At 44.8% G+C, this 21,083-nt stretch overlaps 1 protein-coding gene across 4 annotated transcripts in view; it reads right to left on the bottom strand.

Annotated features, from left to right (window-relative positions):
- Window positions 1-21,083, bottom strand: part of PDE4B (phosphodiesterase 4B) — a 172,135-nt gene that overhangs the window by 32,937 nt on the left and 118,115 nt on the right. Inside the window, exon 5 of one of the 4 annotated variants that reach the window (XM_051798080.1) lies at window positions 18,671-18,680. The exons of the other annotated variants lie outside the window; for them this stretch is intronic. Within the exon in view, the coding sequence (XP_051654040.1) occupies window positions 18,671-18,680 (10 nt within the window). The remainder of the gene's footprint in view (window positions 1-18,670; window positions 18,681-21,083) is intronic. 4 annotated transcript variants of the gene reach the window in all.

Genomic DNA, 21,083 nt, shown 5'->3' with positions numbered 1-21,083 from the left:
CTACATGACACGTTCTTTCCCTGAATCCAATGTGAGCATCACACTGACATCAGCAGTGCAACGGCCTCTGCCAGAAACACTCCTAAACTTTCTTCACTCACAGACTTTGATAACCTTCCCGGTACAGCTGAGGCACACGGTCACTCACAGAAACAGCCCTGCAATTTCTGGATATGGTCTCCTGGAATCCTACATGATGCCTCTTCAAGTGTATTGCGTTTCAGTTTATATTTGGGTGTTGCATAACCAAGCCCTAACCCCTAAAGTTATAACCGTTGTTTTGTCATTTTTTTCTAGGGCCTTACCATGAAATCATTTCTGAGACAGAATAGGGAACTAAGTAATGAAAGGCGGTAGTTTCAGTTTTTAAATGGTGTTTGTGCAGGCCTTTTGGTCATGGTGGCAATCTAGCAGGAACTGAGGTGACATTTCATCACAAGACCTGACTTTCTGCCAGTCCCTCTGAGGACAGACTGGCTGATCCTTCAGAAGCAGCACACCACTTCATGTTCTCCAGTGGCACTTGGAACGCTCTGATGTACTGAAATGCAACTCAGTTATGTGCCAGTATTTTGCAACAACTGCATTTTCGGTATTTTTTGCCATCTATTTCTTTTTCAGCTCTGTAAGGTGATGGAAGACACAGTATCTCTCACTAGAGAAGTGACTTAGCAGACCGTTTTTAGAAGCTTTTTCCCATTTACTGACTTGTCCGTTCTCTCATTTTTCTCTCACAATCATTTAGGTTGGAAAAGCCTCTAAGATCATTGAGTCCAACCCTTCCCCCAGCACTCCCAAGGCCATCATTAACCCATGTCCCTAAGTGCCACATACACATGGCTTTTAAATCCCTTCAGGGATGGGGACTCCACCACCTCCCTGGGCAGCTGTGCCAGGGCTGGACAACCCTTTCCAGGAAGAAATTCCTCCTCGTGTCCAACCTGAACCTCCCCTGGCACAGCTTAAGGCCATTTCCTCTTGTCCTGTCCCTTGTTCCCTTGGAGCAGAGCCCAACCCCTACCTGGCTCCATCCTCCTGTCAGGGAGTTGGAGAGAGCAAGAAGGTTCCCCCTGAGCCTCCTTTTCTCCAGGCTGAGCCCCCCCCAGCTCCCTCAGCCACTCCTGGTGCTCCAGACCCTTCCCCAGCTACATTCCCTTCTCTGGATATGCTCCAGCCCCCCAGTGTCTTTCTTGTTGTGAGGGGCCCAACACTGACCCCAGGATTTGAGGAGTGGCCTCACCAGTGCTCAGTAAAAATAGAAAGACTGAGAGCTGTTAATAAATATGAACTTGAGGCTTTTTTCTTCTTGAATATTGGGAAAGTGAAAGGATTTGGAGATCATTCTCTTTTCTGGGAGTAGTTCAGTACAAGAGCAAACACACACTTCATCAGGAGGCCCATGAAGTGTTGCAGATGAGAAGGGGGGTTAATATGACAAACTCTTGCCCAACACTCTCCCACCAACCCCATCTGTGCCATCCTTCTCCCAGCTCAGAGCTGGCCAGGAAGTCTCTGAGCACGAGGGCAATGTTATCTGCAGCTGCAGCCTGGTTCCTCTCTTATCCCACAAACCACTGTCCCCATCCGGTGACCAAATGCCACATGGCCATGTGGCAGCACGGTGAGATGGTGGGGCAGACTCCAGCCCCCAAGCTGTGGGAGGGAATGATGGCTTTGCCCTCAACTGATACAGAAGCTGACCCAAGTTAGGAAACATTTTGAAACTAGATCCAAACACCCAAATTTAAAGTGGGGTTTGTTTTCTCTCTCCTGATTCCCTTATGATTGTCCCTTGCCATCCCAGTCCCTTTAAGTAAAGACTTTAAGACGTGCCATGTCTTGCTTCTGGCAGAAAGTATAAAGGCTAAAAAGTTTTAAAAGCTTTAAGAGTTGTCAAAATACCACATGTCAAACAGGTAAGTTAAAAAAATTGGAGAGGAGTTACAATTCTTTTTGCTCAACAGAATACTGCAAGTGACAAAATATGTAAGCTTTCCATGATCTAGAGGTTACTATTTCCAAGAGGATTCAATACTGGGGACAGACTGTCCAATTTGGTGGATGAGAAATGTTGAATACAAATATTTGCCAATATCTTTATAAACTCAGCTCTTCTCAATTCTTAAAGATCAAATTATGGACTGACTGTGCTGGTAAAAGACTTAATTACTAATTCTGCAAAGAAAAGGAACAGTTACTTCTAATGGATCACAACTTTCCTTGTAAACCTTAGGCATGTGGAGTTTAAGACTTAAAAAAAACCTCTAATAGTCTCTGTCAAAAAGGGCTGATGAAAAATTCCAAGAGAAACTTTTACAAGGAAGACTAAAAGCAAGGCACTGCAGCTTCCGGCAGTGTTCCAAACTTTAGCCCAGTATATCCATCCTCTTCCACATGCACAGCCACTTGTTTAAAACCAGAAACAGATTAACACTCATAAAAAACAAAAGATGAAAATATAAGTATTGCAGGAGAAAATGCTTCCTACCTCTCCCTAGTTCCAGGGAATTAGGTCAATAATGAGCAGATTTGGTGACCGAGCTCCACCACCACTCTTAGGAGAGCTGGGGCTTTTGGGGTCCTCATGTCCTTGTAAGGGAACATGTAAATGTTTATCCTGATGCATGAAACCACTTGCAGGCACTGAAAACTATGCTTTAGGAAATGTCTGGCAAGAAGCTCCCACACTCCCAACTGGAAAATACTTTAAGAGTGCAATTTTAAAATGTACCTAATTCTCAGGTGAAGCCAGAAGACTCAGTATTAAGGACTATAGAGGACTAAGTCCAGAATTAGCATTTATCAGAAGACCTGAAGACAACTCATTTCTAATGATAATATATTTATTCTAGATTATCATAACTGTTGTCATTATTAGAGATGACAAAAAAGATTGAGAAGGCAGATTCTCTAGTTAATCATGGGAATGGCAGATTATTATTTGGTGAGTGGATAGATATTATTAATGTTACTGAAGGCTTCATTTATGTTTCTTACTCCTTGACTACTGACTAGAGCTCCTGTCTAAGGAGGGTGGTAGAAGCCCTCTCTGTGGGAACCTCACATCCCAGCTGATCCATCAGCTGAACCCACCTGTGCTTCAGCTGAGACTTGCTTGAACTTAAATCCTGATGAAGGTTAGAGGACAGAAAAAGGAAGGAGAAAAGGAGAAGGAGAAGGAGAAGGAGAAGGAGAAGGAGAAGGAGAAGGAGAAGGAGAAGGAGAAGGAGAAGGAGAAGGAGAAGGAGAAGGAGAAGGAGAAGGAGAAGGAGAAGGAGAAGGAATGGTGGTCTGCATGATTTAACAAGGCACCCATGTGGTCCTGACTTAGATAAAAGGACCACAGATCCAGATGGCCAAAGGTGCTCCCTGCCTTTCAACAACAGAAAATGGCTATTTTAACCTCAGAAAGCAAGATTCATTATAACTAATATTGCCCTGCAATAATTATCAGCCAGCGTGTAGCATCACTCCAAAACCCAGGAGCATGTTCAGTAAAACAGGTTTATCAACACAGGACATGCCAAAACTTGATAGAATAGGGCCTTGTGCAGGCTGTCAGCCATTTACCCTTTGCCTTCCCTAATGGATCTGCGGTTGCTTACAGATCGTGTGGACATGTTTACATATTTATCCTTGACAATGCCAAGGGAATAACTGACACCAACTGATTTATTTGTTTAATGTATCCTGTTAGTGCATTCATGACTACCCGTGAGCAGAGAGCTACTTCCTTGAGTTAAACCATTGTTCTAACAGATCCAGCAAAGAGATCTGAGAAAATTGTTCTATAGATGGGTTTGAAAATGCACAAGAAACAAAATCGAAGGCACAGAGCACAACTGCCAGGATTCACTTAAAATCTGTAATGAAAAGGTCTGATAGTACCAACTCACAAACTGCAAGCACTGAAAAACCCCTGTATCCTGTAATTACAGGTTTCTTTTATAGATATCCTGTGAATCTTCCAATATTCAGGGAGTCTGTGGAACAGATTTCCAATTTCTTTTTCAAGCATAAAAGCTACACATGCACCTAAAACAAGGTGTTATTTGAAAGCAAGATGTATCCAGCAGAACCACCCAATGCCACACATGCCAGCAATGCTGCCAGAGCCTGAACATGTTCCCTCTTGTAGGTCTACGGACACTTGCGCACTCCCAGTCCGCTGGACGGCGGGGCTGGAATTAGGAGTAATCTAAAATCATGGGAACACCAGAGCATTTAGATGCGCTTCCCCTCCTCCCCACCACTTCATTGTGTGCAATGAAACTAATTATATCTTTTGCAAAGATAAGTGCAGATGTGCTAAGAAAGGCACAAAGCCCCAGCACCCACGGAACAGGTGGAGCCAGTCCGTTCTTGAGCAATTCCCGAACAAATGGACGAGCCTGCCCTTCTCCCCTTGCCCCATCGTATTTTTGGGACTCTGGTCCAACCAGTAACTCTAGCTGCCCCCTCTCACATTTCTCACACCTGCAGCTTTCATCTGGCCTGCAGGGGAGGTAGGAGTAAGAGCAAAGGGTTCTTGTTGGGTGCCCGGCACAGTGGGCACAGGGAGAGCCGTGGTGGAGCGGGGCTGGCAGGAGCCAGAGCGCAGCAGGAGACAGGCTGGCTGCAGCCGGAACGGGCACGGGTACTGCATGCAAATGAACAGGGAGCTGGCTCAAAGTAACACTTTGAACAAAAAAAATACTTTAGAAATCTAGGGTTTTCTTGTTAACCAGCGCTGATACATGAGATGTGGTCAGAAAGGCCTGCGAATGAAATCCCTGTAGAGGGAGGTGACAGGATTAACTGGCAAAGCCACTGGTAGGGGTACACTGAGGAGGTGGCACTGGAGAAGATCCAGCTGTGGGTAAACGCGGACAAAATCCTAACAGGGGCTCAAAAGCAGCAGAAACAATGAAGCCTGTATTCAGGCTGCATTCAGAGATGACAGAGGAAGATAGAGACAAAAAACTGAAGTGAAAGCTTTCTACTGCTAATTGCGAAAAATGCCAGGAAATGAGTGAGATGGTGCTGCCAGGAATGTGTGAGACTGAAATTGGTGATGAGAGTGTTTGACAGGCGCTACAGCCTTTGGCAAAATATGGCCAAGATTTGGTGGGCATTTTTAATTTCTGCTTTTATTTTCAAAACAAGGAGCAGGAGAAATAAACTCTTGTGTAGCACCACTGAGAAGCCTGGCATTCTAAGTTCCCTAATTAAAGACAGGTCCTTTCTGGGACAGACCATTTCAGCTGCCCAGAAAGGCTGCTGGGAAAACTTAGTCCCAAGTAAAACGGCTCCAAAACTGCTGAAGACGTCAAGGCAGTGATTAAGCCAGCACTTGCCAAGAACAGCGAGGACACATCCAGGTTCAAACTGAAGACTCTGGGGAGAAAGCAGAGATGCCTTACCAAGTGAAGGCACAGGGACTATGGAAAGCAGGATGAAAGGGAGAAAGGAAAACCTCCTGTCTGCAGGGAATGACACAAAACCAAAAGACTTCACGCCGTCCCAAGAAGGAAGAAGGCACAGCTCATGTCTCTGCCGAGGCAGGGGCTGCTGGTGACGGGAGGAATGCCTGCAGCGTGACTCGGCTGCGACGTGAAGAGCAGCAGACGTCTGCGAGTCACCCCACTGCCATAGTAGCAGTGATGTTTCTGAGTCAACACCAACCAGCCCCAAGCCAGCTGCAGTGTAACCTGAGCACCCCCAATTGCAGGCTGGAGAAATGTCACTGCGGTGGGGGGGCCCATTGCAGCTATCTTTAGCCATCTCAAAGTTAATCACCTAAGCTCCCCGCATAGTCAGTGGAAAGTGGCTGGGACCTCCAAGGGGTGATCCTGGTCTATTCTCAGCACACTGCTGTGACGGGCTGAATTACCCCCCTGGAGGTGCCTGTCACTCTCCACTAACTGTAGAAGGCACCTCTCTACCCTAGTCACAGGAACTGGCTGGTAGGGACCTCCAGAGGTCACCTGCTCTCCCACCCTCTGCAGGACGATCTCCAGCTAATCATCAGCACCACCAGTGCTCAAGTAGCTGCAGGGCACTGTTAGATACCCCACACCCTCCCTGTCATCAGCCACCAACTGGACACGCAGCCTTCATCACCATCCTTGGAGCCTGGTGGTCCAGCAATATCCAGCCCTGTCAACAGCCCGTCTGTCTGGCAATGCCATTTCACTGCCATGTGGGAATGCTGAGAGAAATGGTGCCAAAGTGCTCACTGCAGCAGGTACACCCACCCACAGCTGTCCATGTCCCCACAGCCAGGCCATCCCCACAGCCCTTGGAGGAGGAGGTCGGAGTTTTCAGGTCCAATTTGCCCTTGGAAAATCTGCATCTACCATTCCTAATTGACTCTCTTGTCCTCTCTGTGTTTGGAAACAGACTCCAGTGGACACCCTCAGTGACCTCTCCAGTGATGAGAAGAGTCTGAGTAGTCCATAGTTCCCCAGATTCCCTTCACCTTTCTCAAAGATGGACCTTTTTCTTGTTGACACAGATCTTCCCAAGCACCACAATTTTCCTGAATGACACACATTGACCTTACAGTCACATGACCCACCTCTTCCAGCCTGAATCTTGTCTAGTGCTATGGACTTGAACACATCCACCTCCTCTAGGCTGTTCCTAACCCGCTGCTCCCTCACTGCCCTCCATCCCTCTCCTTCCCAAACAGGCTGGAGGGTCACCAGGGCCTGGGTGAGGACTCAGTGAAGACTGAGACAAAAAAGACACTGAGTACTTTGGCCTTTCATGTATGACTTGTCACAAGGCTGTTTCATCCACAGATCAACACTTCTACTGATCTTTCTTTCCCTACTACATACCCATGTTGGAGTCCTCTCACTAGTCACAGCTCCATCAGCCCTTGGTCAGTCCAACTCACCCCACATGCCCAAACATTTTCCCATGCCTTCCTTGCTCCCAGTCCTTTTCAATCTTTGCCTGATCTTTTTTGCACTTTGACTCGCTAAGAAGCTCCTCACTTCACCAAGTTGGCTTCTGCTGAAATTCCTGATCTTCCTGCACAACAGGATAGTTTGCTCCTGAGCTCGCAATTTGTTTTCTTCAAAAAGCAGCCATCACTTAAGATTGGTCTATAATTTTTAGGTGGTTGAAGTGGGGTGAAATTAATCTTATGATAATGACAGAGTCTTGAGACCAAGCAGTAACGGAAGCCCTCAGCAGCAGATGAGTTTGTGCAGAGTCCTGGTGCTGGCCAGTTTGCCCCCTCCCAGTTTGCTTTCATCCCAGTTCCTGTAACACACCCCAAGGTGAGCGGCAGGAGATCAGTCATGGGGGCCCAGCCACTGTTTTGAAGCAAAAATGAAGCATTTCAAGGAAGCTCATACCAAGAGGTCAGCCCGGAGCATGAGCCAAGCCCTGATGAAGCCAGTTAAGGCAGAACTGGACAAACCTGCAGAAGTCCTGATTGTACCCACCAGCACTGGTTGGGGTGAATCACCACCCAGGTCATGAGAATCAGGTCACCAAGGACTGCCACAGGCTGGCAACTCACTGAGCAGCCCACTGACTGTTAGCAGGAACCAGGCAATTGCTCAGCAATTAGTGCAGGACAGGGTGATTGTGGTTGATTACTGCCAGAGCTGGACAAGGCGCTCAGTTTTGCCAGGCTTTGTGGGAATGGCTGTGGCTGCCCACAGGCAGCACTTCCCAGCACAGTCAGGCCTCCAAGGGCAGTGGTCAGTGTTCCCTGGTACCAGGAGTGCCAACAGCACAGCTCCTTCTATGAGAGGATAGTGACATGGGATTCTCCTTCTAGGAGAGGAGGATGACATGGCAGAGGCAACCAGCAGTCAGATAACCCCAGCTAAGAACTACCCCCACAGACACCTTAAAAACAGACTGAAAAAGAGCAAAGAAAACAGAGAGATGATGCTACTCAGGTACTGCCTTGCAAAGAACTGGATTTCCCAAATGTTGCTGGGACAAGAGCTTCAGTGGGCATTGCAGTGGAGCACAGAAGATGTTGCAGCATGAATCCTTGTTTCCACGGAATAAATAATACTAATATCTCTCTTAAACTGAGACAGAGCATCAAAAACACTTGGAAAGGACTAGCTAATAAAAAGTCAGCTAGTAAAAACTAAAAAAGCACTCTTACATCTATTTTGTGAGTTTTCATGTGTCTGATTACATTCTATATCAGCTTTGAAGACTCTACAGTACAGAGATGAAAGATGCAGATTCCCAAAGCAAAGTTAACACTGCACCTTTTGCATGACAATGAGGTGCAAAAATGAGGTGTAAACACTAAGAACACCTTAAGGTGGCTGATAGAATCTAATGAAGCTTCCCAGAAAGGTAATTTCTGATCTGGAGATAAGCCTAAAGGTTTAATCTGAAATGCTAACGAGGAGGAAAACTGGAGAAGTTCTGAAGAAGGATTTAGATTGGAGATACCATCTCCTGTAGGGTGGGATGGAGTGTTTTACCACAAGGCAGTCCCTGTTTCCCAGTGTTTCCCAGTGTCCTTCCCCCCACAGCAGCCACGTGCAGGGAACAATGCAGCAGAGCTGCCACAAATCAGAAGGGTAAGTGACAGTGTTTTTATGGTGCCAAATGGAAGTAACAAAATGCAGGAAGCATCTCGTCAGATGTCACTTAGCAGCAATATCACCGGGGAATCTGGGAACGGGATTTGCCTGCATAGTAGGAATTCCTCGGTTCACAGAGAGGGAGAAACAGAAATGGCAAGAAGGGTAGAATCTAATCTTGGCCTGTCAAATGAATGGGAAAGATTCCTCAGTTCCATCGTTCTCTCAGGGAGCAAACATAAGGTTTGGCACATTATTGTTTTACTGACCAGGCTTGATTCCTTGTTGTCCTGTAGGATTCTTGCCTTAATCACAAGACAGGAGGAAAAATACAATGCAAGAGACTTCCTCTCCTACAAAGAGTCTAACAAAGAGTGTAGAAGATGGACAGTGCATGCAAATGAGAGATCCGCAAGGAGAACACTGAAAACGATTTGTCAGATGATGTTTTGTGAGGAAATAAACACACGCTTTGAACACATTTCTGAAGACAGATCACAATTTTCAAGGTCATGGTGAATTTTTAACTTAAATGAATCCCCCCCATCATGACTTTACTCAACATGGTCCTCAAAGTGCAGTGAAAACAGCGCAGAGAGCTGGGATGGCGATGCCCATTCGCTTGGACAGGCTGTAGAAGGAAGTAAGAGCTGAGCCTAAGGATTGTAAATCCCAACCCCAATTTCCTGCAAATCACAGGGTGCCTGGACTGTGTTTTTGTTTCTCTAGCTAAACAAGGCCAGGCTGGGTCACAGCAAGAACATTTTATTGTGTGAGTAGAAGTGTTTTCTTCCCGAGCGCATGTGAATGCACGAGTGTGAGAAAGACACAGAAAAAGCAGGATATGATTATGAAATGACCCAGCTATCCACCTAGGATTTACCTGTGCCACGCCAGGCATTATCTCCCTTCATACATGCGGCCTGGCTCTGAGAGGGCTGGGGAGCTTCCACGTGCAGGGAAACCAACTTGAATCCTGGAAGCAACATCCTTGTGCTAACAAGGCACTCCACCTAAACTAATTAGCCCTGCCTTTCAACAGGCTTAATTAGGTGGGGCACCATGCTGTGCTGTTGTGGCTAGACAGCTTCCGGTTCTGGAGCTGGCTCATCCACAGCCCATCCAAGGACTCACTCCTGCACAGCGCTACTCATGCTAGGCTGCGATGCCAGTGCAGGGGCTCTGCCCACGTCAGCCCCCAGAGCCACTCAGTGCCCATCTCGAGCTCTCTCTGTGCACCTATCTGTGCAAAACCACGTGCCTGCACCTCTGCTGCTGCACAGAAAACTCCTCCTTCCGAAACCGTGAGCTGACTTTCACAACAGGCATGCGACACGGGAGGAACTCTCCAGACAGACCACAGCAACGATTTTAGTTCAACAAGAGGAAAAAACAACCTCAAAGCATGAAAGGTGCAAAGTGCTAAGCGTACTCTGTGTCATGCTTCACAAGAGCTTTGCAAACCAAAAGCAAGAAGGTCTGAGCTTGGATCTGCCCCGGAATCCAGGTGTTACTTTCATCCACATGCCTATCTGGAGCCATGAAATCAGGTTTTGAACGGGGTTACCTTGGAGATAATAAAACCTATGGCCTCAATAGCCAGTCAAGAGTGAAAGTCCCCTGTGGTGAAACAAATACTGGAGTAGGAAATGGAAGAGGAACCTCAGGGATGAATCCTGGAAGTTCAAAGCATGATGCCGATCTACCTGAAAAGCTCCACTTGGCCACTGGCATTAGATGGAAAGACAAAGTTTATTAACAATCCTTAGCTCTTCATGAGGAAAATTATTCAGAAATGTTAAACAAGGGTCACAACAAGGCCACCCATGTCACCACAGTCATGTAGAACAGGACACTGGTAGAATGTCAGACCTGTTTAAATCAGCTTCCTTGGCTCCTGGGAAGGTTAAAAGGTCACAACTTAACACAAAATTGTCCTACATTTCCTCTCAATTTAATTTCCTGAAGTTCTTCAAAATGAAAGTTAATAATGTGGTTCCTGGAAGCATCCCGACCATAATCTATAGGAATTCTTTAAGATACATTATCACCCTTTGTGTCTGCAGACATGGAGAGACAGGACATAGAGTCATCCCTTATGTTTTGAGCCACCATGCCAGTCATTTAAATTATATTAATTATAAAATATAATTAAATGGTGGTTTTTTCATGGCTAAATGTAATTACTTGAAAGCATTATCCTTTAGGATGGAAGCTTAAAAAACTGATTTAGTTTGGAATTTTAATCTGTTTTCCTACAATAGATATTTTACGTACCCAAGGGGTAAATGTCAACCTCACTGATTTACCTCATTTGAACTTTCTGCCCTTATTTTGCCTCTCAAAGAAATGACTGGGACTGTCATCCCACAGCTGAAACCCAGAGATATTTGCACTGAGCAGAGTCACTCAAGAATGCAGCATGTTGCAAAAAATGGCCTGTTTTGACATATTTTGTTGTGCAGTGGTACTGTGAGTAAGCCCTATCGACTGATCTGCGATTGCACCTCAGGACACTGTGGGAAGTCAGAGTGTTGCTCACTGAGGATCAGAGAGCAGAACCAGCAGAAAGAGCTTGAATTATCTCAGAGGACAGGCAATTAAAAAGCTGTTTCTTAATTCATGATCCTCTTTTGAAAATGCAGAATGTTTCACATGTGAAGCCAGTGACCAGAAAGCTCTGTGGTAGCACCCCGAGACACGTGGATTCACTTTTTGTATGTCCACATGCTCTAGGCACTCACAGTGAGCCTCGAGTCACAGAACTCCAACTCCTGAGGCCTGCAGTAGCTGACAGCAGAGCTAAAACATCCCCTGTGCTAATCATCTGTATTAATCTCCCTCAGCACAACTTCAGCTGTTCATGCTGTGACTCACTGTGCTTTATGTTTACCAAAGTGCACGTACAGCCTTTTAGAATAATCTGTTTAAAATCACACAGTGAGTCCCACGGGGAACAGGGTGGGGAGGAAGAGGGAGATGTCAGGATCCTACAAACCAGTATCATTTGTTTTGACAGCTTTTAATATTCCATATTAATCCTTCCACGTGCTGATCTCCACTGCGCCTCTGTGTCACCTGCAAGCTCAGGCCATCACATCCTGCTTACCAGCTTTTTAAAAGGTGTATTTGGGACATGGGGCGGAACTGGACCATAATTTCCTCAATATTGCCAGAGGGACAACATCAGATTAATTTCCTGGTTATCCATAATCAGAAATTGATATTATAGAACACCAGATAATAATGTATTTGTGGGGTTCTTTTTGTATCTGAATCATTTTAGTCAAAAGGTGATTAAAGCTGGAGGTCTAGGTCATATATGACTTCCTGTCCTTTCCTTAACCTGGGCTCTTAGTCCTGAATCAGGCTGTTCACACTGGAGAAGTGTCTTGAAGGGGCAAATGGGGATAAACTTGACCCCAGCAATGATAGGTAGACTTGGAGGTGTAATCACTCCTGAAATGGTTACAGCCAGCAGAGGTAAGAACAGCCTTTCACTCTCAAAATACATTTAATTAAAGCCCTCAAAACACATTTATTTAAGCACCTCAATCCGAGTTCAAGGAAATCAAAATGTCAGCATTAAAGGCACCCCTTCTTAACAATCTCAGTTCAAATATCAGATTAAATGGACATGGAAATGGAAATGGAAATGTTCCCCAATGAAGGTCAGCTATGGGTTGGCCTGCAGTGGATTATTCCAGGGGTTGCTTTTTGTGCTCTGAGTTTTATGCTTTGTGGCACCTTTCAGAATTTCTTACATTTAGCAGCACAGCAGAGGCAACTCATGTTAACCTTGGCCAAGGTCTCTGCACTGTCATTCACACTGTCATTCGTTATATGCAGTCAATTCAATGCAATTCAGACAATTTCTGTGAAACATCTGATTTCAGGCAGCACACGACTTGCCACTTGAGGCAACGTGCTCTAAAAGCCATTCTAGCAGTGAGCTGAGCCGACCACATTTGGAAGTGTTACAAAGGGTGGCTTGGAGGGAGCAGCTGCTGCTGACAAATGTGGTGTGAGCAGCATCTCTGCTTGGGTTCCACTTTCTTCTTCCTGATCTACAGAGTGTGAGTAACAGCTCCTTGGCTTTTACCTGGACAGTATGTTCCCATTGGAAGGGGGTGGAAATATTTCAAAGTTTCACGCAATACAGTGAAACTCAGGAAGCTGCAAACTGTTCGTGACATTTCAGTAACAGGAATTTTGGGAAATACCCTGCCCAAAGAACTGGAATTCAGATGAAGGCCCAGCACACGTATTTGACTAGGAGCTGGATGGAGACCATGTCCCATAAAGTATTACTGCTAAAGCAGAAAACACTCCAGTTGCACTGGAAACTTGTATCTGGATTTCTCTTCTTCAAGAGTATCTTTGGGAAGAAAGGGAGGAAAACATTTCACAGCTGTCAGATGCCAGTAAGGCTGATTTCCAGCAAATCCTGCACTTGTGTATGTTTACTTCTTGGAATTTTTTCTGGCAGGACTGACCCCACGCTGTGCTCAGTGCAGTGGGTGACAGTCCCCACAGAGCAGACACGTATCCCACATCCTTTCAGGCTGTCCCAATGTGCATCCAAACGTCCTGTACTTGAGTCAGTAACAGCAGGGCCACGATTTCAGTCAATTCTCTGAAACTCAGAGAGGGAAGGAGGCAGGGAGGGAGGGAAGGGGAGCAGGAAGACAGGCTGGTTTTTTCACTTCTCAGAAAACACCGGTTTTTCAGAGAACACAGTGATTGCTCTGCCCATCTCCTGCTTTTGTCAACCTAATATATGGTATTTAAAGTAAAATACATTGCTTGTAAAATGTGACATTTTAGAGCCACTTTGGTATTAAGTGCTAAGCTTAACACATGCTGGTGGCATGAAAGGTCTAACTGGATCCAACTCACTTTAAATGAAAACATTGGGGTGTCTGGAATATGCTCCAAGGGACCTGGCAAGCTGGATTCAAAGCCTTGCTCCGAACACCTGGAACTCGAAGTCTTTCAGGTAAAAGGCAAAAACGTCTGTTTAAGAAAGCTTTTGAAGAGTGTGAAAGTGTGGTAGAGGAGTTTAGTATGCACAGATGATTAATTTCCTCTTGGAAAGGTATATTTATGACAGCAGGATATTTATATTGAAATGTCTACATTAAAAAGTAGGATATTTATACTAGAATATCTACATTAAAATGCATAGTTCCTTCAAAATGAAATTTGACTATGTAATTCCTTAGTACTGAATAATGGCCACTGATCCTGCTTCACCAGAACCCAGTGTCTGACCTGGGGTCTGATCCTGCTCCTGGCTGAGGTTTATCAGTATTCTTCCACAGGCACAGAACTGAACATAAAATCAAAAGACACTAATTGTCAAATCAACATCCTGCGAGATTTTGGAGGTTTTTCCCTTTTGTTTTTAAATTCTGAATTCCTAAAATGATTAAGTGCCTTAAATGCACACCAAAGCCAATCAATGATACCTTTACATGTGAAAATATATCCCACAGGGACAGGCATATTTAGATGTTTTTTAAAGGCTACTGCTTAAAAAATTTAAATCTTTATAATCATATATATTTCCAGTGAACTGAATGAACTTTAAGTAAACTGGTATGTCTGATTAGTAATCACCAATAATTAACAGTTGTCTCTCCCTTCTGCCAAAAAAACTATTGCAATTATACCATCCTTAAGGCTGTCACTCACAGTCACTTCTTAGAGAAAACAATATTACAATAAAATGTTTCGTTAACTCTTAGTGCAACATTCTCCACCAGTTGCACAGTGACCTGATAGTTGCATTAATTAGCACACCATGCTTGACTACAGAAATCATTTTTAGCTAATCAGGAGATGACAAGATAATGATAATAAAACCAGAGCATTTCTGGGTGAACATCGAAACAATCAATATTTCACTGTTCAGTAACACTGTTTGGCAATTGGTGAGTCTGAACCACATCAGGATGGATGCAATTCCATATGGAATAGAGGGAAAAGTGCATGAGCCCCTCTTTTAATTCTACCAAATTATATATTGATTTTGAAAGCTCTTAAAGTTTTAATCTTTATAATTGTTATAATTGTAGAGTCAAGTTTGGTGGGCAAAATGTCCCTACAGAGGGCAGAGAATTCCAGTTCTGTGTTTCAGGATCAGTGCTCTACCCTCTATATATGACCCTGCAAACTAGGACCAAACCCTGCTCCCCCCAAGACTAATAAATACAAAAAAAGTATTTGGGAATTCCTGCCCACTTACAAACCAAACGATTCGGCTGCTGAGAATCAAAACACAACCTTATGAATACTTTTTAAAACACAACAAGAAAGCAACTTACACTTGGAATCAGATCCTGCAGGAGGACAAAGTTTTGGATATTGGGACTACTCAAGGACAGGCTGATGGCTCTGGGATTTGTGCGGTGCATTACCCTGGGAATGTCTCCACACGGATACGTGGACGCAGCCTCTCACACTCCCATGGCCAGCTGTGTCTGGGACACAGTGCTGGTGCACTGAGCTCAACCTCGGGGGAGGAAGGAGAAACTTATATATAGCTGCAGTGGGGACAAGCTGGTGGGTGCTTTTGAGAGTCTGTTTCAGCTCCCCCCGGCTGGAAAGTGCTGATGACACGGAAGTTGAAGGGGCTCAAAGCAGTGGGACAATGAAGAACCCTGTTCATCACTAAGGCATGCAAAGACTGTGCCCCGCGACCTAAAAAACTAACTCTGCCTGCCAGAAGTTTGGTTTGGGTGGTTTTGTTTGTTTTGGGTTGTTTTTTCGCTCCGATTGAGTACACATTTCTCATTCTCATATGGAACTGATTCAGGGCGCTGAAGACTGCGCTGTCAAAATCTCACCCACAGCAACTATTCTCATTCTGTGCAGAAAACAAAGGAAACACAGATTGTATCGACTCTGATATTAGCAAGGGCAAAGCCTCATTGTCTCCGCAGAGGCCTGACGCAATCCAACGGGATGGGAGTGAGCAAAGCAACACAGAGCTGCCAGGGCCTGACCTGTGTTAAAGAGCAGAGTGGATATGGGGACACAACGGGACGGTGCCACTCCGAAGGTCTCTTCATTGCCACCTTGGGTCTCCAGCTGCCTGGGTCATTCCAAAGGAACCCACCCATCAGACAGAGCACTGTTAATAACTAATAACTGTTTTTATGGCTTTATCCTGCGGGATCATCAGTGAAGTGACAACCTCAACAAAAAACCCAGAGGTTTGGCTCCTCAGCTGTTCTTTCAAAACATGTTGCTGCTGCTGTTACAACATACCTGCTCCTCTTGTCAAAGGAAAGGTGCCCCCTCCACCTGGGTGAGGAAGCCATCTATGTGTGTCCTCAGGTTCTCAGCTCGCAAACCCTTTGGAACCTCTGTCCAGAGCCATTCCTGACACTGTGAAAGGGGAACTGCACAGCTCAGAGCTGCCTCCAGCACTGGGCAGGCTGGCAGCTCCAGGAGGCAGGTATCTCTCCCGGGGGATGAATGGCTGTCCTGGTCAGCCCAGGAGAGCCCAGCCTGCCTCAGGAATACAGCAGGACAGTGGAAGCACACACAGGGAGTCCCGCTGGCACCCGCTGGCCCCACCACAGATGGCAGCTGGGCCCCAGGGAGTGACAGGCTCTTGATGGCAGCAGCACGTGTAGCATCTTCATGTGACATCCACAGGTGGGGTGGAGGGGAAAACAGTTTTTATCCGTTGCTATGGAGTCATGATTAGCTTGTATGTCTTCAGAGCCTGCCGAGGAGAAATGAAGGCTATTTTCTTATATAGATGTCATGAAATCAATCCTTGCAGAATTTCGGGAGTCAAAGGCTAAGCAGGTTTGCCTGAATACCTTCTGTCACTCAATACACAAATAAATCTAGCCGGGAGACCTAAAACCAGTGTCATTTTTCAGCCAGAGCTGATCACAAAAATTACTCTTTAGTCTCATTTGGAGCTGTTTCTGTGCACAGTAACGTACCAAACGTGTGTTCAATAAAACACAGCAATTATCTTCGCAGAAAATGAGCCTTAGAAAATTAAGGAAAAAACCACCCTTATTGCAAAGTACAGTGACTTCAGAAGAAACTTCTCTTATTCTCTCCAAACGCTAAAAGAAAACCTGATGTTCCTCTTTTAAAATGTGTCTGCCTCTAGGTCTTTGGCACAGGTTTGCTGATGGGAGGGCCGGCAATCTATTTAATGACTGCATTGACGTCAATAGCATAACTGAAATACTTACTAAGATGCATGAGTCCAACTTTCAGGGGGTGTGTGTTTGCAGGCAGGCGCAACACGCGAAACGGACTCTCGGCAGGAATGAACTCCCCCTGGAGAGCCGGGAAGGGCCTCGGGACTCCCCCCGCTGGCTCAGCTCTGCTAGCTTTTCCTGCAGGTAACTTTGGAAAGTTCACTTGGAAATGCTTGGGAGATTTTTAATCTCCCAAGCAGCAAGAATCACTTCATCATTCAACAGCCCTCATTTCACTCAGTCACGTCATTAATCTGATTATCTATCTGATTTCTTTCACAGTTTTGTTTAGTTTGTGAATAATCTGCATCATCCTAGCACTGCATCCTTTAAAAATAATATTTGTGGGTGATAATATTTATGGGAGGGCTACAGCACCACCGAATTTGTTGTGCACACAACCAGTTACTCTTTAGCTCAGCTGCTTGGTAACACGTGGTTCCTCTGCACTCTTGTAAAAGCACAAAGCACCACATCTACTTGACTTTTACAATCGCTCTCAAAATCAAAAGGTCAAATCTTCAGCCAAACTCACAGCAGAACAACAGAATTTCAAAATGAATCCTCTCTTTTGTGTGCCCAGAGCATTCTCTGCACGCCAAGCAGAGGGAGGATGGTGCAAGAGCACCAGCTCCATACTAATTACCTGGGATTTATAGATATTTGTAACCTAGAGCTGACTTTGATGCATGGGGCTTGCTAACTCCTACAAAAAGTTGGGGGTCTCATTAGCACAAGCACCAGCATTATCCAGTCTTTGTTTATGCTTTATACAAATGTTCGTGCACGAGTCTGTGTACATCTTACACCCACAGGAAAAATGAAAGAGTACAAGTTTTGAGGTCGTGTAAAGGCATGTGAGAAGTGCAGACAAACGTGCAGATGTACAGGAAAGCAGAGGCTAAGGCACAAGCAAGAAAAACATCAATCCTTTACTCCCATCCCCAGAGAGGAATTTTAACAAAGCTTTAATCCTGTGAGCCCTGGAAAGCCCATGTGTGACATATCCCAAAAATGCTACACCCCCCAAGCCTCGGACTGCACAGGGGGTGCAGGGTTTATTATATTGTTGGGTATATAATTAATTGTGAAGAGAGACTATAATTACTCTGTGCTGAGAGTGTCCAAGGGGCACTGCCTGCTACTGAGAAGAGTCTCTGCCAATCCCTAATTTATGTGCCACCTCTCCCTCGTGTGCCTGGTCATCCAAGAGGCTTCTCAGTCCCAGTTGTATCATGACTAGGACAGTGCTTTCTCCACAGCCTCTGTGACAGGGAGGAGGGGGCTCAGGTACCTCAGTGGCCAAGGTGAGGTGATAGCATGAGGAGCCTGTACTAGTCCAGGTGAAAACCAGTTACACAACCACTGTCAAGCCAAGGAAACAGCACTGATCCTGTGCTGAGCTGAGAGAAAGAACGGGGTAAAGTACGAAAAAGTCCTGGAAATAAAACAAAGGGAAAAAAACAGATGGGGAAAAGTTTGTACCAAAAAGGCTGGAAGAATGGGAGTCTTAGACTGAAGGTGACAGTCAGTGAAAGATGATTTAATTCAGAGGGAAGACAGGTCAGTGACATAAATAAATGTGGAAGAAAGAACAAAATTAAGTAGGAATGGCCAGACTTGTGCTGGTTAAAGATGTTATTAGTTGAATCCGTTGGATGGGAACTGCAGACCTTTCAGTGATGCCAGGGGAGGGGAGAGCTGAACCAAGAAGAGAAGGTGCTGATGGATTTGCTGAGCCTAAGGTAGCACAGAATCACAGAATCACAGAATATGCTGAGTTGGAAGGGACACACAAGGATCATCAAGTCCAACCCTCAGCCCTGCACAGAACCATCCCCAAGAGTCACACCACGTGCTCCAGAGGATCATCCAAACACTGCTTGAGCTCTGTCAGCCTTGGTGCTGTGACCACTGCCCTGGGGAGCCTGTTCAGTGCCCAACCACCCTCTGGGGGAAGAACCTTTTCCTAAGCTGCCCTGACACAACTTCAGGCCATTCCCTTGGGCTCTGTTACTGGTCCCCACAGAGCAGAGATCAGTGCCTACCCCTCCTGTTCCCCTCCCAAGGAAGTTGTAACTGCAGAGAGGTCTCCTCTCAAGGTCAATGAACGTAACTGTGGCAGAGGTGGCATTTAAAAGAAACAAAGGGGGAATAGGAGAAAGAAATTGTCACAGACACTTCTGTGACGATGTGTTTGCACGATTGTTTCTGTAGCACTCGTTCATGACCCTGGCCCTGCACAGCTACACTCCGTGATGTTACACCCCACAGTATTCCCATTATCCTCTTGTGTGGAGTTCACCAGCTAATTAAGGATTTAGCTACAGTTCCATATTTCCGTGTTATGGATTCTCGGTTAATTCATAAAAGCCATTTTGCTCATTCCTGTGATCTGCACTTATAACAAAATAACAGGAAAAATCTGCCAGATTTACTTCAGCTGATACCAAGGACAAAACACAGGATGTTCAATATATATTCCTCTTCCTTCTCTGGCTGTGGTTACAAGGTTAAGAAAGCGCTGAAGTTCACAGTGACACCAGTAGTGGTTTTCAAGGCACTTTGTCCCACGAAAGACCTGGCCAGAAGTTTTCACACTTTCAAGAAAATGAAAGCATAAAAGAAAAGGAATTTCCTCATTTCTCCACAGCTCATTTATTTCACCATGGGCCTGGGTCCTCAGTGATGTAACACCAGCAACATATTTGGCTGCTCTTGGTTTGAAACAACGGACAAATCCTGAAATATTCCAGCGGGAGTAAACAGCTGGCATGTATTCCTTGCAGTGCAAATGCTGGATGTAATTTGTCTCCCTCCAGGGTAATTTTATTAATGCAGGCTTGTTTGCTTTAAACCCCAAGTTCTGCTCTTCTCAGAACAGGATATAAATCACTCCACTAATGACAAATAAAAGGAGACATATATGAGGTGCTCACAGTGATGTCAATGCATTGTGGTAAATCCATGAATCAATGTGGGACATGAGAGAGCTAAAATAAAATTCCAAGCTTTGCCGACTAACCGACCTAGAGAATACAAACCCATTTCTTTCCAAAACACATTCTTTTATCTAGAGGGATGTAACGCAGCCTGGTCCCAATCAAAACACGACTGCTTCCTTCTGCAAAACTTTCAGGAAAAACTCTGCATCCTTTCAGCCACAGGAGCCATTGGCACTGAACTGGAAGTGTTCAGATAGGAAAATCTCTTCTTCTGTTCATAATTTCCAAATCAGAAGCCATCAAGGGAAAAAAAAGCTGAAAACACTGAAAAAAAAATCTCTAAAAATCTCTGTTCTTGCTGCATTTAAATGGAAACTTCCTTCGAAAGTAAAGTGTTATGATTGCTAATAATGTCAATATTGACTGCTTTCATGTAGGAAATAACACAATTTCCCATCAATCTCAAAAACGTTTCTTCTTCCTACCTACAAAGTGCCACAATTTAATTAGTTTGTAATGATACAACTGACCTTTTTTTTTCCTTCTTTCATGGGAAGATTTCATCTAAAAGCAGTTAAGATTGATGGTTAAGAACCCACTTACTTGAGGGCCCAGGAATCCAGCCTTTGCAGGGCAACAGAAAACTTGCTCTAAAATTATGTGTATCAAACCTTCAAGCCCCAAAGGAACTTTCATGTGTTCTCAGTATTAGAAGCTTGGGTCAGCTAAGAAGTAACAAGCATCATACTCATGTTGGAAATACTGTAGAAAAATGTCCCAAAAGTGTTAAAAAATTTGAAAGCAATTTTTTCCACAGAAAGTGCTAAGAAAATTAACCTAAAAATTCCTGGAAGGGCATTCTCTCCCTTTTATTATATTCTGTAACTTATATAAACAGAGCTATGGAAAGTTTATGAAATTTTCCATTATTTTTTTTCACATGTGCACAAAATCAAAGTCTTGCTAAAACCAACTTCAAATAAGGTGATAAATTGCATTCCTGCTAGTTCTGACTCCACACTGTTCACAGACAGGGAGTGAAGGAGAAGTTTAAGATCATGTTGTCCAGTTCTGTTTCTACATCAGAGGTTTCCACATCCCATTAACAAGTTTGGTGGAACCTAATCTGGAAGTCTCCAGGACTCTACATGTCCCCTGAGAATAAATAATACACAGCATGAGAGGAAATGATAGTTATCCAGGCTTCACATGCTGTAAAAATTAAGGTTTATTAGTCCCTCCAAGCACATAATTATTGGAAAGGCTGAGATTAAACCTTACAGATGGGCACTGGTCCAAATCTTATCTCCCTCTTTGTGGGAACAACCTTTGAATTAGCGCAAGAA

This window comes from Manacus candei, unplaced genomic scaffold (assembly GCF_025592945.1).
Source record: "Manacus candei isolate 608988 ecotype Guabito, Panama unplaced genomic scaffold, ASM2559294v1 h1tg000005l, whole genome shotgun sequence".
NCBI classification, from domain to species: Eukaryota; Metazoa; Chordata; class Aves; order Passeriformes; family Pipridae; genus Manacus; species Manacus candei.
Note: the sequence above shows the minus strand (reverse complement) of the source record. Positions and strands in the feature narration are given on the sequence as shown.